The sequence below is a fragment of the Vulpes lagopus genome, chromosome 9 (assembly GCF_018345385.1).
Source record: "Vulpes lagopus strain Blue_001 chromosome 9, ASM1834538v1, whole genome shotgun sequence".
Taxonomy (NCBI): domain Eukaryota; kingdom Metazoa; phylum Chordata; class Mammalia; order Carnivora; family Canidae; genus Vulpes; species Vulpes lagopus.
Window position 1 is genome coordinate 41,087,421 of NC_054832.1, and position 15,090 is coordinate 41,102,510.

At 36.0% G+C, this 15,090-nt stretch overlaps 1 protein-coding gene across 2 annotated transcripts in view; it reads left to right on the forward strand.

Moving 5' to 3' along the window:
* VIRMA (vir like m6A methyltransferase associated) overlaps positions 1-15,090 on the forward strand; it is a 58,592-nt gene extending 43,502 nt beyond the window's left edge. Inside the window, exons 18-24 of one of the 2 annotated variants that reach the window (XM_041768548.1) lie at positions 6,557-6,709; positions 7,203-7,363; positions 7,917-8,013; positions 10,504-10,670; positions 11,129-11,460; positions 13,053-13,196; positions 14,747-15,090. In XM_041768548.1, the coding sequence (XP_041624482.1) occupies positions 6,557-6,709; positions 7,203-7,363; positions 7,917-8,013; positions 10,504-10,670; positions 11,129-11,460; positions 13,053-13,196; positions 14,747-14,901 (1,209 nt within the window). In that variant the 3' untranslated portion in view covers positions 14,902-15,090. The remainder of the gene's footprint in view (positions 1-6,556; positions 6,710-7,202; positions 7,364-7,916; positions 8,014-10,503; positions 10,671-11,128; positions 11,461-13,052; positions 13,197-14,746) is intronic. The other variant, XM_041768549.1, reaches the window with a different exon arrangement.

The following is a 15,090-nucleotide window of genomic DNA, read 5'->3' on the forward strand; positions in this document are numbered from 1 at the left end:
CCCGGGATCGAATCCCACGTCAGGCTCCCGGTGCATGGAGCCTGCTTCTCCCTCTGCCTAGTCTCTGCCTCTCTCTCTATCTGTGTGTGACTATCGTAAATAAATAAAAATTTAAAAAAGAATATTTATTTCAGTAAGGGGTGCTTGGCCAGCGCAGTTGGTAGAACATGCAACTCTTGATCTCGAGGTCATGAGATTTTGAGCCTCACCGTTAAGCACATGTTGGCTACCTGTTGTATTTGTAGTTATTTTTTTGTGCCGATTTTATCAGCAAATTTGTGTTTGTTTTGTGTCAGATATATATTAAAGTCATTAGGTTCACCAGATGCTTTGATTCTGAAAGATAAAGAGCATATTTAATGGTAGGATTGTAACTACCATAAAGAAATTTTAGAGTTTTTACTTAATGGAAGACTACTTACTAGTTCTACAAATCCTAAGTGGTATGTTGTTAATAAATCCATTTGACAGATTTTCTTACACACATCATCAGCTAAACAGTTCCTAATCCAAAAATCACTAACCACTGTTCATTCTTGTTTATCCAGGAGCTGCTAGGCCCTCAGGATTGCTAATTAATGCTTTTATATCCCTTACCATTGCATTTCCTTTTCTTACCTCTTTCACTGAGAAGATCAAGGCCATCTTGTGTGGTTTTAAATCCTTTCACTCTCCCTTTGATTCTATCCCTGTTCTTTAACCTGTTGTTTCCTTCCTTAATAAGGAGAGAGTGCCCCCCTGCATCACTTCATTTCTAGGTCTTGTACCTTCTAATGTCAGACCTGGCTCCTTTTTAAACCTCTCCTGTCTTTTCCTCTCCTCTCTTTCTCTCTCATCTCCTTGCCCTTGGCTACTTGAGAGAATCTCTGAATATCCAAACCCAAATTCATTATCTTCCCTCATATATCTGAGTTATCTTTTATTTGCCCTACTTTTATATCATCTTCCTTGACCTTCAAGATAGAAGTCATCAAATAATAGTCAAATTTCCCCCTTTTCTTCATCCTCTTTACCAGCTGTCATTCCTGTCAATTTTATTTATAAAACCTTTCTTACATTTCATTCTTTTTTATTTTACCACTAATATCTTAGATTTTCTTCTTGCTGCTGCTCTTTTTTATAACATTTTATTTAAATTTGATCCTACATCTCATAAAATTCACCCCTTTAAACGGACAATTCAGTGGTTTTTAGTATATTCATAGAATTGTGCAGCTATCACCACTATCTAATTTTATTTATTTATTTATTTATTTATTTATTTATTTATTTATTTATTTATTTATAATAGTGGTGTGTGTGTGTGTTCCCAAATACCTTTCACACTGTCTTTATTTTATTTTTTTTAAGATTTTATTTATTTATTCATAGACAGAGAGAGAGGCAGAGACACAGGGAGAGGGAGAAGCAGGCTCCATGCAAGGGAGCCTGATGTGGGACTTGATGGTGGGTCTCCAGGATCACACCCCAGCCTGCAGGCGGCGCCAAACCGCTCCGCCACCAGGGCTGCCCTACTATCTAATTTTAGAATGCTTTCAGAATCCCAAAAAGAAGCTCTGTGCCCATAAGGGAATCTCCCCACTGCCTCTTTTTTCTAGCCCATGGCAACCACTAATCTACTTTTCTGTCTCTACATCAGTTTCTACAAAAAGATTGCTGAGATTTTGATAGGGATTGTGTTGAATCTATAGATCAATTTTGGAAGTATTACTGTCTTAATACTATTAAGTCTTCATATCCATGGACGTGGCATGGCTTTCCATTTATTTAGGTTGTCTTTAATTCCTTTCCTTCGTGTTTTGTAGTTTTCAGTATACGCCTCTGAAAATCTCTTACGCCTTTTGTTTATGCCTCTGAATTGGGAATTTTGTTAATGCCATTATAAATGGAATTGTTTCTTAATTTCCATTTTTGAATTGTTCTTTGCTAGTATTTAGAAAAATATAGTTGATTTTTGTATATTGATACTGTATCCTACAACTTTGCTGAACTTGTTTATTAGTTCTAATAGTTTTTTTTGTGATTTCTGTATGTAAGATTATGTCATCTACAAATAAGATAGTTTAACTTTACTTTCAATTTGGATACATTTCCTCCCTTCTACCCTCCCTCCCTTCCTTCCTTCCACCCCTGCAAGAACCTTCAGTACATGTTGAATAAAAAGTAGTGAGAATTAACATTTTTGTCTTGTTCCTGATCATAGGGAGAAAACTTTCAATCTTGTAAAATGACATACAGTGTTAGCTATGGTTACTCATAGATATCCTTTATCTATGGAAGAAATACTTCTCTTCTTAGTTTGTTATGGTTTTTTTTTTTTTATCATGAAGGGGTGTTAGGTTTTGTTAAATGCTTTTCTTTGTCTTTTGAGATGATTATGTTATTTTTCTCCATACTCTATTGATGTAGTATATTGTATTGATTGACTTTTATGTGTAGAACTGACCTTGTATTCCTGGGATAAATCCCACTTGGTCATGATATATGATCTTTTTCTCTTTTTTTTTTGATGTACAATCCTTTTTATATGTTGCTAGATTGAGTTTGTTTTATTTTATTGAGGAGTTTTAGGTCTCTATAGGGATATTGGTCTGTAGCTTTCTTTCTTGTGGTATCTTTGGTCTCATAGAGTGAATCGATAAGTGTTCTTTCTGGTTTTATTTTTTGGAAACATTTATGAAGGATTGTATTCATTTTTTAAACATTTGGTAGAAAATCACCAGTGAAACCATCTCCACCTGGGTTTTTCTTTGTGTAAAGTGTTTTTGATACTAATTAAATTGCTTTACTTAATATAAATCTATTCAGAGAAAGCGAGAGAGAGCATGAGTGGGGAAGAGGGGGAGAAGCAGACTCACCATGAGCAAGGAGCCCAACATGGGGCTTGATCCTAGGACTCTGAGATCATGACCTGAGCCGAAGGCAGACGCTTAACCAACTTAAGACACCCTTAAGACACTTAAGACAGCCTTAACACGCTTAAGACACCCAGGCATCCCTTAAAAATTCTTTATTACTATTTCTTTTTTATTTTTAAAATTTTATTTATTTATTCATTAGAGATACACACACACAGAGAGAGAGAGAGAGAGGCAGAGAGAGAGAGAGAGGCAGAGAGAGAAGCAGGCTCCCCTCAGCGAGCCTGATGTGGGACTCAATCCCTGAACTCCAGGATCGCGCCCTGAGATGAAAGCAGAGCTCAACCGCTGAGCCATCCAGGCATCCCTTTATTACTATTTCTAAAAGTAATGTGTATACAGAGTACTTCAAATGGTGCTAAATTTGACCCTAGATTTTTATAAGATGACTTTTAGTATAAAGTAAGTGGATTAAAAAATAAATAAATAAAGTGGATTAAAATGTAAAATGCATTTTATTTTGTTCAAAACTATTTCTGCTCATGATAATGAAAAAGAGATTTATGGGGAGATGAAAAATTTGCATTGTTCTGAATATTTTAATTCATAGTTTTAAAAATCTTTCTTTGTTTTAGATTATTTGTTTATTTATTTTTTAAAATATTTTAATTATTCATGAGACACAGAGAGAGAGAGGCAGGGACATAGGCAAAGGGAGAAGCAGGCTCTCTGTGGGGAGCCTGATGTGGGATTGAATCCCAGGACCCTGGGATCATGACCTGAGCCAAAGGCAGATGCTCAACCACTGAGCTACCCAGGGATCCCTGTTTTTAGATTTTTTAGACCAGTTTTAGGTTCACAGCAAAATTGAGTGGAAGGTTCAGAAAGTTTCCATGTACTTCTTGTTCCTCCCATCTCCCCGATGCACATGCTCCCTACAGTTGCACAGTTTCCCCTACTATCTCCTACTATCCCCAAATATCCATTATTATCAACCTACCAATCTACTGCATTACAGTAATATATTTGTTACAATTGATGGACTTACGTTGACACATTATTCTCATATTCCATATCAAAATCCATAGTTTATATTAGGGTTCACTGGTATTAACATTCTGTGGGTTTTGACAAATGCATAATGATGTGTATCTACCATTGTAGTGTCATGCAGAATAATTTTACTGCCTTAAATTTTATGTGCTCCACTTATTCATCATTTCCTTCTTAACCTCCAGCAACCACTGATCTTTTTACCCCTCCATTGTTTTACCTTTTCCAGAATGTTAGGTAATTGGAATCAGACAATATGTAGCAAGTCTTCTATATTTTTTCATGGTTTGATAACTCTTTTCTTTTCAGCACTAAATAATATTCCATTGTGTGTCTATACACATTTATCCATTCACCTAGTGAAGGGCATCCTAGTTGTTTCCAAGTTTGCGTGATTATGAATAAAGCTACTATAAAACATCTATGCAGGTTTTTGGATAGATAATCAGAGGGGATAGATAATCAGACATAAATTCTCCCCTTTTCTCTTCTTTCTTTTTTTTTTTTTTTTTAAAGATTGTTCTAAATTTATTTATTCATGAGAGACACAGAGAGAGGGAGAGAGAGAGGCAGAGACACAGGCAGAGGGAGAAGAGGCTCCATGCAGGGAGCCCGATGTGGGACTCTATCCCGGGATTCTAGGATCATGCCCTGGGCCGAAGGCAGGCGCTAAACTGCTGAGCCACCCAGGGATCCTCTCTCCCCTTTTCTTTTAACTGATTATCTTACTCTGTTTTCTCTGACTTTTAAAAATGATAATTATAATATTTTCTGTTTCGGTTACACTAAACTTTCTAACTCTTGGTGAAAGTGATATGAATAACAGAGTAAGGAAAGAAGCAAATGCCCTGATAATTTGTAATCTGGTTAATATACTTCAATAAAATGTATTTAGTCCATTAATGTATCCAGTTTACTAATATTTAGGGGACAGTTCCTTTAAAGAGAACCTTGTATAGTCTGTTTCTGTCAGTGTACTCTGATTATTTTTACATCATTTACCTTAATTTTTAAAAACTTAAACATAAACTAGATCATTGTCAATCTCCCCCTTACCTCCAAGCAAAGCAAGTAAAACTCTTACAGATAATGTTTTATTGATTCTCACTAAAACTATATACCCTCTTCCTTAATACAACAATAAGTGACTTCCTCAGTCTAGTGTTTTATGAAAGGTACCAATGTGCTTCAGGGGACACCTGGGTGGCTCAGTGGTTGAGCAAGTGCTTTTGACTCAGGGTGGGTGTGACCCTGGGGTCCTGGGATCGAGTCCTGCATCAGGTTCTCCACAGGGAGCCTGCTTCTCCCTCTGCCTGTGTCTCTGACTCTCTCTCTCTCTCTCTCTCTCTCTGTGTCTCTCATGAATAAAGAAATAAAATCTTTAAACAAAAAATCAAGTGTGCTTCAGGCACAAGTGTTCATGTGAGTGGAAATTTATTTAGAATAATTTTCATTTAATTTTCATTGAAATGTGTCCAGTTATAGGACAAAGGAACCCCAAAGAAATTTTTTATTGTTAATGCCTATTTAAAAATACTAAATCCTGGGGATGCCTGGGTGACTCAGTGGTTAAGCATCTGCCTTGACTTAGGGCGTGATCCTGGGGTCCCAGGATTGAGTCCCACATCGGGCTCCCCACAGGGAGCCTGCTTCTTCCTCTGCCTGTGTCTCTGCCTCTCTCTTGGTGTCTCTCATGAATAAATAAATAAAATCTTTTTTTAAAAAAGTACTAAATCCTGCATCTAGATTGGGTTTATAGGCTTCTCTATGAGACCATATTCACTTTGAGCCATTTAAGGTGGGGCGCCTGACTGGCTCAGTTGGAAAAGCATGCAGTGCTTAATCTTGGGATCCTGAGTTGAAGTTCCACGTGTAGAGATTACTAAAAAAATAAATGAACTTTAAGAAAACAAAATGAGTGATACATGGGGAATGTAGTCAGTAATACTGTATTAACTTTGTATGGTGACAGATGGTAACTAGACTTACTGTGGTGATTAGTTCTCAATGCTGTATGTTAATTATACCTAAATAAAAATAATAAAATAGGATTGTGTTCTAAAGATTTGGAACTACTCAAGTGTTCTATCACATGTGACAATGTGGACAGATTTGTTTTCATGAACCAAGATTTGGTTTGCTAGTTGAATTTTCTAGTATTAAATTATTATCATGCCCAAAATCATTTTATTATATGATTTACTTTTTAAAGCAGGAAATATTCACTTTTTTCATGACAGAACAGAGCCTTAAATATGGTAGTCTTCTTTAGTTGTTTGCCTTCTCTCCAGAAAGATAAATTCAGGTTCTATCAGTTCTTTATTATAGTAGGCATTTTATTGAGTATCAAACAGTATGTTACATGTCCTACAAGTGCTTATTGTATTTGTTTTGGATATTTTTGTTAAGAAATCTTGCTGCTAGTAAATTGAATACGTGTGTTTACATACTTATATGAGTCTTACTCAAAGAAACCTATTTCAGCTTTGTGCTAAGTCTTTCTTAAAAACTAGCCATTTGTACTAATGTATAACCAAAACATTGAGGGGGAGATTGCAGCAAATGGCTTAAATATCTAAATAAGTTTGGAAGCATCTTTACAAATTTCTCTGCTCTCAAATTTAACTTATGTGTGACATTTACAGGGATGTTGTGGAGATGATAGTGGTCTCATGGAAGTAGAGGGAGCTCATCCATCACGGACAATGAGTATTAATGCTGCAGAGTTAAAACAGCTTCTACAAAGCAAAGAAGAAAGTCCAGAAAATTTGTTCCTTGAACTAGAGAAGCTTGTTTTGGTAAAAAAAAAAAAAACAAAAAAAAAAAACCAAACAAAATAAAAACAAAACCAGAAACAAGATAAAACAGCTCATTCGCAAGATAAAGTTTCTTCTCTTTTGCCTAGTACAAGTTTTTCATAGTGACCTTTTTAAATAGTGAACCCTCAGTTGGGTACTTACAAAGTTTGGAATAGTCTTTGAATTAATAATTTGGAGTGAAGTCCTCCACACTATTACGAATATTAAAGAAGAAGGCAATAAATAGTTTTTGAATTATCTGTTGTTTGAATGCAGGGTGCTCCCTGCTACCATTCTTTAGAAATAAAATGACATATGTTTTTGATGTTGATTTTATTTAAGTATGTTTAATATTAAGTTGATACATTTTTGATGGTGCTCCAAATTTCTTAGTAATCAAAAAATATAACCCTTTCTATTAAGAAGTCAGATCATGGACATAAATGTTCAAGTTTTGCCTGCATCATTTAATTCTGTTTCTGTCTGTATCTAGGAACATTCAAAAGATGATGACAATCTGGATTCTTTGTTGGACAATGTAGTTGGACTTAAGCAGATGCTGGAGTCATCTGGTGATCCTTTACCTCTCGGTGACCAGGATGTAGAACCAGTACTTTCAGCTCCAGAATCTCTCCAGAATCTGTTTAACAATAGGTAAAACAAGCAATGTTTTGTGGTTAAGTAGTTATTGTGTATTTAATGACTGGGGTCTACGGAGGGCCAGCAAACTGTTTTTCTGTAAAGGGCCAGATAAGAAAAATTCTAGGCTTTGCAAGCTGCGTTCACTCTCTGTTGCGTGTTTTTCTGTAGCTTTTTGTTTGTTTCTTATAGCTTTTTAAAAAAACTTTAAAAAATAAACCACTTCTAGCTTATAGGCTATACACAAATAGGCTTGCAGAATGGGGGTCATAGTTTACTGATCCCTGATCTAGAGGTTATATACCTCTTGATCTTTGGAGCACTGTAATTTTGGAGCATAATGACTATTCAGTTTATGGAATTATTCTCTAAATTTAGAAAAATTAAATACGGGCAGTTTCTGTACTTACTGGTACAATGTAATAAACGTGGCTTTTAAGTACTAATTTTACTAATAGTTTTCAGTGTACTATTTTTAATTGTATCTTCTGTAGATTTTGCTTAGAAAATAAGGTAAAATATTTGATTTGGGAATTCTACATTTTACTAAATACCTTTCTTGTTCTAGGACTGCATATGTGCTAGCTGATGTCATGGATGATCAGTTGAAATCCATGTGGTTCACTCCATTTCAGGCTGAAGAGATTGATACAGATCTGGATTTGGTATAAGTAATTTTATTACTAAATATTAGAAAAAAGTTATTGTTGATTTTTTTTTTTTTTTTGGTGTGTGTGTATGTGTGTGTGTATTGTTAGCACCAAAATAAGTTAGATGTATGGCAGTTAAAAGCCCATTTGGGGACTAGTACCTACATTATTTTTATATCAGTTGCCCACTTAATGGTATCCAGGAAACTCAGTTTTTTTATGTTAACTTGTTTTGCTTCTTTCTAGTTAGTGATCTGTATATTTGAGAATGAGATTTTTTTAGGGAAAAATTATGTTTTTGCCTAAATACCCTGAGGCACTTATATTTGTTGGGTATAGAATAGAGAAAAGTATCCCACAAAATTGCAGTTCATTCCTGTTTTGGGGTTTAAGGAAGGGAATGGTATTTTGGCAATCTGCTCTTAATTTGAGGGAAATGTGAAGAACGTATTTGTTAAAATAATATAGATATAAATGAGAATTCACATTCTTAAACATAATGGGAGTATAGTTAAACATTTAAAATTTAGAGCACTCTGATTTATGCTTCTCAGAGCTATATTAGGGAAGCTGATTTCAGTTACATATTATTGTACCATATATTCTTCAAAAAAATAGGGATCCCTGGGTGGCGCAGTGGTTTAGCGCCTGCCTTTGGCCCAGGGTGCAATCCTGGAGACCCAGGATCAAATCCCACGTCGGGCTCCCGGTGCATGGAGCCTGCCTCTCCCTCTGCCTATGTCTCTGCCTCTGTGTGTGTGTGTGTGTGTGTGTGTGTGTGTGTGTGTGTGTGTGTGTGACTATCATAAATAAATAAAAAATTTGAAAAAAAAAATAAATATATTTGAATATTCTCTGGTCCAAAAAGTGTTAATATTTATCACGTGCAATGAGACTAAAATAATTGTTTACTTCACGTTTAAGATGTATTTAGTATATTAGTAAGGGCTCTTTTCCCTTTTTAAAAAATAATTACATAAAATTTTATTTAAATTGCATTAAAAAGTTAATTTCTCTTAGAGTAGCTGGCTGGTTTAGTCAGTAGAGCATGTGACTCTTGAGGTCGTGAGTTAGAATCCCACATTGGATATAGAGCTTTTTTAAAAACAAAAATTGGGGGATCCCTGGGTGGCGCAGCGGTTTGGTGCCTGCCTTTGGCCCAGGGCGCGATCCTGGAGACCCGGAATCGAATTCCACGTCGGGCTCCCAGTGCATGGAGCCTGCTTCTCCCTCTGCCTATGTCTCTGCCTTTCTCTCTCTCTCTCTCTCTCTGTGTGTGTGTGTGTGTGACTATCATAAATTTACAAAAACAAAAAAACAAAAATTAATTTCTCCTTCCGTGTAAACTGTTCAATGATTTTTTAGGACTGCTCTGTCCAATAGAACCTTATGCAGTAACAGAAATGTTCATAATCTGCCCTGTCCAGTACAGTAACCATCAATCTTATGTGACTGTTGAGTAATGAAATGTTGCTAGTGAACTAAAGAATTTTATTTTTGATTTAATTAATTTAAATAGGGACATGTGGTTAGTGGCTACCATATTTAGTATCACAGATCTAAAATTTCTGTTAGAAGTTTTTTTTAAAAAAATAATTTTAGGGATCCCTGGGTGGCGCAGCGGTTTAGCTCCTGCCTCTGGCCCAGGATGCGATCCTGGAGACCCTGGATCGAATCCCACATCAGGCTCCCGGTGCATGGAGCCTGCTTCTCCCTCTGCCTGTGTCTCTGCCTCTCTCTCTCTCTCTGTGACTATAATACATAAATAAATAAAAATTAAAAAAAAAAATTTAGTGTTGAAATATAACTATCTTGCAATGAAGATTGTAACCTGACATGGTTTAGAAAATTTGGAATCTTTTTTTAGGTTTGCTAAATTTAAATAAAACTTAACATAAACATAGTTTTTATTTCTCTGAAACTAATGCATAGAACTTTGAGAACTGTGGCACAGAATCCTTTTATAATAAATACCATGACTACACAAGGCTTACAAAGTATATTACTTACAAGGCTTACAAAGTATATTACTTCCAGTTGTTTTGGAAGAATTCTGGAAATGCTACGTTGTTAATTTATATAGATAAATTCTGAGTTCCTTGTTAGACAGCAGTGGCCCCCCCTAATTAATAGCCCTTCTTTGAGGAGGAATGCCACCCCATCCTATCCCAAAATGCAGCTGAATTCCTAAGATTTTTTTCTTTAAATACCAATGATGTTGCTTTTTGAAAAGATGAGTGAAAGGGGTGCCTGACTGGCTCAGTCGATAGAGCATACAACTCTTGATCTTGCGGTTATGAGTTTGAACCCTATCCTATGTTGGATGTGAAGATTACTTAAAATCTTTTTAAAAAATAAAAAGAAAAAATGAGAGGAGGCCGACCTATAATTTGTTTATTTTGAGAGTTAAAAATAATCTATAGGAAATAAGAATTTCTGTAATTGTTATATTAATAATTTCATTTAAGGTGTATTTTTCATTTTGTTTCATTTTTATGACTGCAGGTGAAAGTTGACTTAATTGAGCTCTCTGAAAAATGCTGTAGTGACTTTGACTTGCATTCAGAACTAGAACGCTCATTTTTGTCAGAACCATCGTCTCCAGGGAGAACTAAGACTACTAAAGGATTCAAACTTGGGAAGCACAAGCATGAGACCTTTATAACTTCAAGGTAAAATCTAATCTACCAAAGATCTTGATTGTGGTCATAGAAGTTTACTTACTGTAATGTACTTTAAGATAGACACTAACTATACAGAAAAAAAGGAAGATGACATAATACTTTAATCATGAATATTGTTTGAAATTTTTTTTAAAGATAATACTTTGGCCAGGATATACCCAGTACATTTGTTACATTTTTCTACTTTATGAGAGTTTAGAAGGTTTGAACAAGAGGTGAACTGGATTATTTAAAATAATTGTTAGTCATATCAATAAGATATGAGTACCATTCTTAGCTAGTTTTGTAGTATATCCATGGAGAATAATAGAGATATTGGTAACATTAATGCAGCTGAATGAAGAAATAATTGAAATACGAGTTTCAATATTGCTAAGACTGACATATATTCACTGGAAATATGAAGAAAAAGAATACCTTTTCATGGAGTGTTTTTGTTTTGATAGTGGGAAATCTGAATACATTGAACCTGCCAAACGAGCTCATGTTGTGCCACCACCAAGAGGAAGGGGCAGGGGAGGATTTGGACAGGGTATACGACCCCATGATATTTTTCGTCAGAGAAAACAGAACACAAGCAGACCACCATCTATGCATGTGGATGACTTTGTTGCAGCTGAGAGTAAAGAAGTGGTCCCTCAAGATGGAATACCCCCACCGAAACGGCCACTCAAAGTATCACAGAAGATTTCTTCTCGTGGTGGATTTTCAGGCAATCGAGGAGGACGGGGTGCTTTTCACAGTCAGAATAGGTTTTTCACACCACCTGCTTCAAAAGGTGACTTACTTACGTATATTTTCTAGTGGGTTAGAGTACTGGAATGCTAGAATATTGAATAGAAGTGATTTAGATATGATTCAGATAAAGTATTTTTCAGTTACTACAATTAAGCTACCTCTTAGATAGTGGTAACTATTTGCAGAATACTTTATTGAATAGAAAAATATTTTTTTTTTATTTTTTATTTTTTTATTTATGATAGAGAGAGAGAGAGAGGCAGAGACACAGGCAGAGGGAGAAGCAGGCTCCATGCACCGGGAGCCCGATGTGGGATTCGATCCCGGGTCTCCAGGATCGCGCCCTGGGCCAAAGGCAGGCGCCAAACCACTGCGCCACCCAGGGATCCCCCAGAAAAATATTTTTTAAGTTAATGTTTAATTGCATGTTTAGTGATAAGTTTAAAAGAAGTCAATTGGCTAATTATTTTCCTTTTCACATTGGGAATCGTGTTTATCCTTTCTGAGTAATATCTGTACATTCTCACAGTTCTGCTTACCAATAGTTTCCTTAGGATTCTTTTGTGTAGTTCACCGTTGAGTCTCTTATCTACTTCTTGGTGTTTCATTTAATGTTTTTTTTTTTCTTAAGATTTTATTTTTAAGTTTTTCTACACCCAGTGTGGAACTAGACCTCATTACCCCAAGATGAAGAGTTGCATGCTTTACCAACTGAGCCAGCCAGACACTTCAGTTTAATGTTTCAGATTGTTTCAAGATTTTATCTGTTAATAAGTTCCATCTCAAACATTGTACACCTGTGTCATACCTATTTCAAAAATGCCACCCTCCATATGGGAGTTAGGGAGACCACTGCACAGTAGAGCTTTAAACACAAATCTTATTTCTTTTTAAAGCTACTGTTGTAGAATTTAACAAAAATACATGAAACTTGTTTTATTGATCATTAACGGTGGCTGCTTTTACTTCATAATTTTTTTGTTTCTGTGATTTATTCAACATTCTTTGTTTAAACTTCTTAGAAACAGTGCATTTGTAGAAATTATTCTTCACTAGTGGATTGATGACATGTTTTCGTACTGCTGACTTGGCAGTGAGAGAATAGCAGTTTACATTAATAACGAACACATAGCTGGTTAGGACTATTATATATAATACTCTCAAATCAGCCCTTTGAAGTAAGTTCTGTTAGTACACCCACTTTACAGCAGAGAAAACTACCAGTCAGCTCACCAGGATATATAAGTGGCAGAACCAGTGTTTGAACCCTGGCAGTCTGGCTCCAGAGCTTCTGCTTCTAACCACATACAATACTGCCACAATGTAGTATATGGCAAATATGTCATTTGCAGAATTTCATAGTTTCTCTTGTTACTTTGAAGATTGAGAAAAACACGTTGAACCTCAAAAAAAAAATTATTTATTTATTTATTTATTTATTTAAAGAGAGCGAGTAAGTGAGCATGAGTGAGGGGAAGGGCTGAGGAAGAGGGAGAGGGAGCCTGACGTCGGGCTGGACCCCAAGGTCATGACCTGAGCCATAGGTAGATGCTTAACCGACTGGCACCCCAGTATCAAATCTTTTTTAATCCAACTTAAGTAGTAGACCTTAATTGTGTTATCTGTGTTCAGGGAACTACAGTCGTCGGGAGGGAACGAGAGGTTCCAGTTGGAGTGCACAGAATACTCCTCGAGGAACTTACAATGAAAGTCGTGGAGGCCAGAGCAACTTTAACAGGGGCCCTCTTCCACCATTACGACCACTTAGTTCTACAGGTATATATCCTTCCATTTTATTTTATTTTATTTTATTTTATTTTATTTTATTTTATTTTATTTTATTATTTTACTTTATTATTTTACTTTATCTATCTATCTATCTATCTATCTATCTATTTATTTATTTAGTATATATCCTTCAGAGTTAATACTGCTGAGAGAGGGATGTCATATACTCTCATTCTGGGAGAGAACATTTTGGAATTTAGGCTTATAATTCTATAGGCAATTTAATTTTATATCTGCAAATGAATGCCCAATGTATATTTCCTGTAGAAATAATCAAAATTCTGGATTCTGAACTATGTGTATAATCTTGGCAGTTTCACAGTGACATGCTCTTTTTTTTTTTTGTTTTGTTTTGGTTTTGTTTTTATTTTTTTTATTTTTTTAAAAACAGGCTCTTTAAGATTTTATTTATTTATTCATGAGCGAGAGAGAGAGAGAGAGAGAGAGGCAGAGGGAGAAGCAGGCTCCATGCAGGGAGCCCAACTTGGGACTGGATCCCGGGTCTCCAGCATCAGGCCCTGGGCTGAGGGCGGTGCTAAACTACTGAGCCACCTGGGCTGACCTGCTCTGTTTTTTGTGTTTTTAAAAGACTTTATTTATTTGAGAGAGAGAGTGTGTGAGTGGGAGGGGCAGAAGGAAAGGAAGAGAGAATCTCAAGCACACTGTGGTGAGCACAGGAGCCCAATGCAGGGCTTGATCCCACAACTATGAGATCATGACCTGAGCTGAAACCAAGAGTTGGACACCTAACTGACTGAGCCATCCAGGCATCCTTTGCTCTTTTTTATTTCTTCTTTTTCTTCTTTCTTCCTTCTTCTTCTTTCTTCTTCTTCCCTTTTCTTCTTCTTCTTCTTCTCCTCCTCCTCCTCTTCCTCCTCCTCTTCCTCCTTTTCTTCCTCCTCTTTTTTTTTTTTTTTTTTTTAAGATTTTATTTATTTACTTGAGAGAGAGTGTGTGTATGTACTCCCAAATGGAGGGGAGGGACAGAGGGAGAGGGAGAAGCTCCCTACTTAGCAGGGAGCCTGATGCAAGGCTCAGTCCTAGGACCATGGGATAATCATCACCTGAGCCGAAGACAGATGCTTTACTGAGCCACCCAGGCACCTCTCCTTTTATATTTCAATGATGAAAGCCAATCCTTAAGGTTTTTTTTTTGCTCAAAGTATTTTAGTAACAGAGATATCTTCATGCAGTATATTCTGTTTCTGTTTACAATATTGTCTTGTGTATTTAGGCATGCAACCTGTTTTTCTTAAAACACTATTATGTCAAGTCTGGAATTCTTCTGATCACAAGTAGCTTTTGGTTTCAAATACACTTTCATTTTTATAACAGCTTTATTTGAGATATAATTCTCGCATATCATATAACTTATCTATTTAAAGTGGACAATTCAGTAGTCTTTACCACATTCACAGATTTTTAAAGGAGCAAAGAGTAATTCCTGTTTTAGTTTGAAATCAGCTTTATAGATTACTGTTTCTATAGTGGGAAAGGAAAGGATATTATGACTAAAAACTGTATTTTTTCTTTTATAGGCTACCGACCAAGCCCTCGTGACCGCGCTTCCAGAGGTCGTGGGGGTCTTGGACCTTCCTGGGCAAGTGCAAATAGTGGCAGTGGAGGCTCAAGAGGAAAGTTTGTTAGTGGAGGCAGTGGTAGAGGTCGTCATGTACGATCCTTCACACGATAAAAATTCTTTTGGGAACATCCTGAGTGTATATGAACATTTCATGAGGACGATAAAAATAAAATGAGACATTAAAGGACCAACTTAGACTTAGCAGTTATCTGGAGACATCTGAGAGAATATTTTTATCTGAAGAAAGCAGATTTTGTTTGATACCTAACACAAGATTTCAATAAAAATCCAAACTTTGTA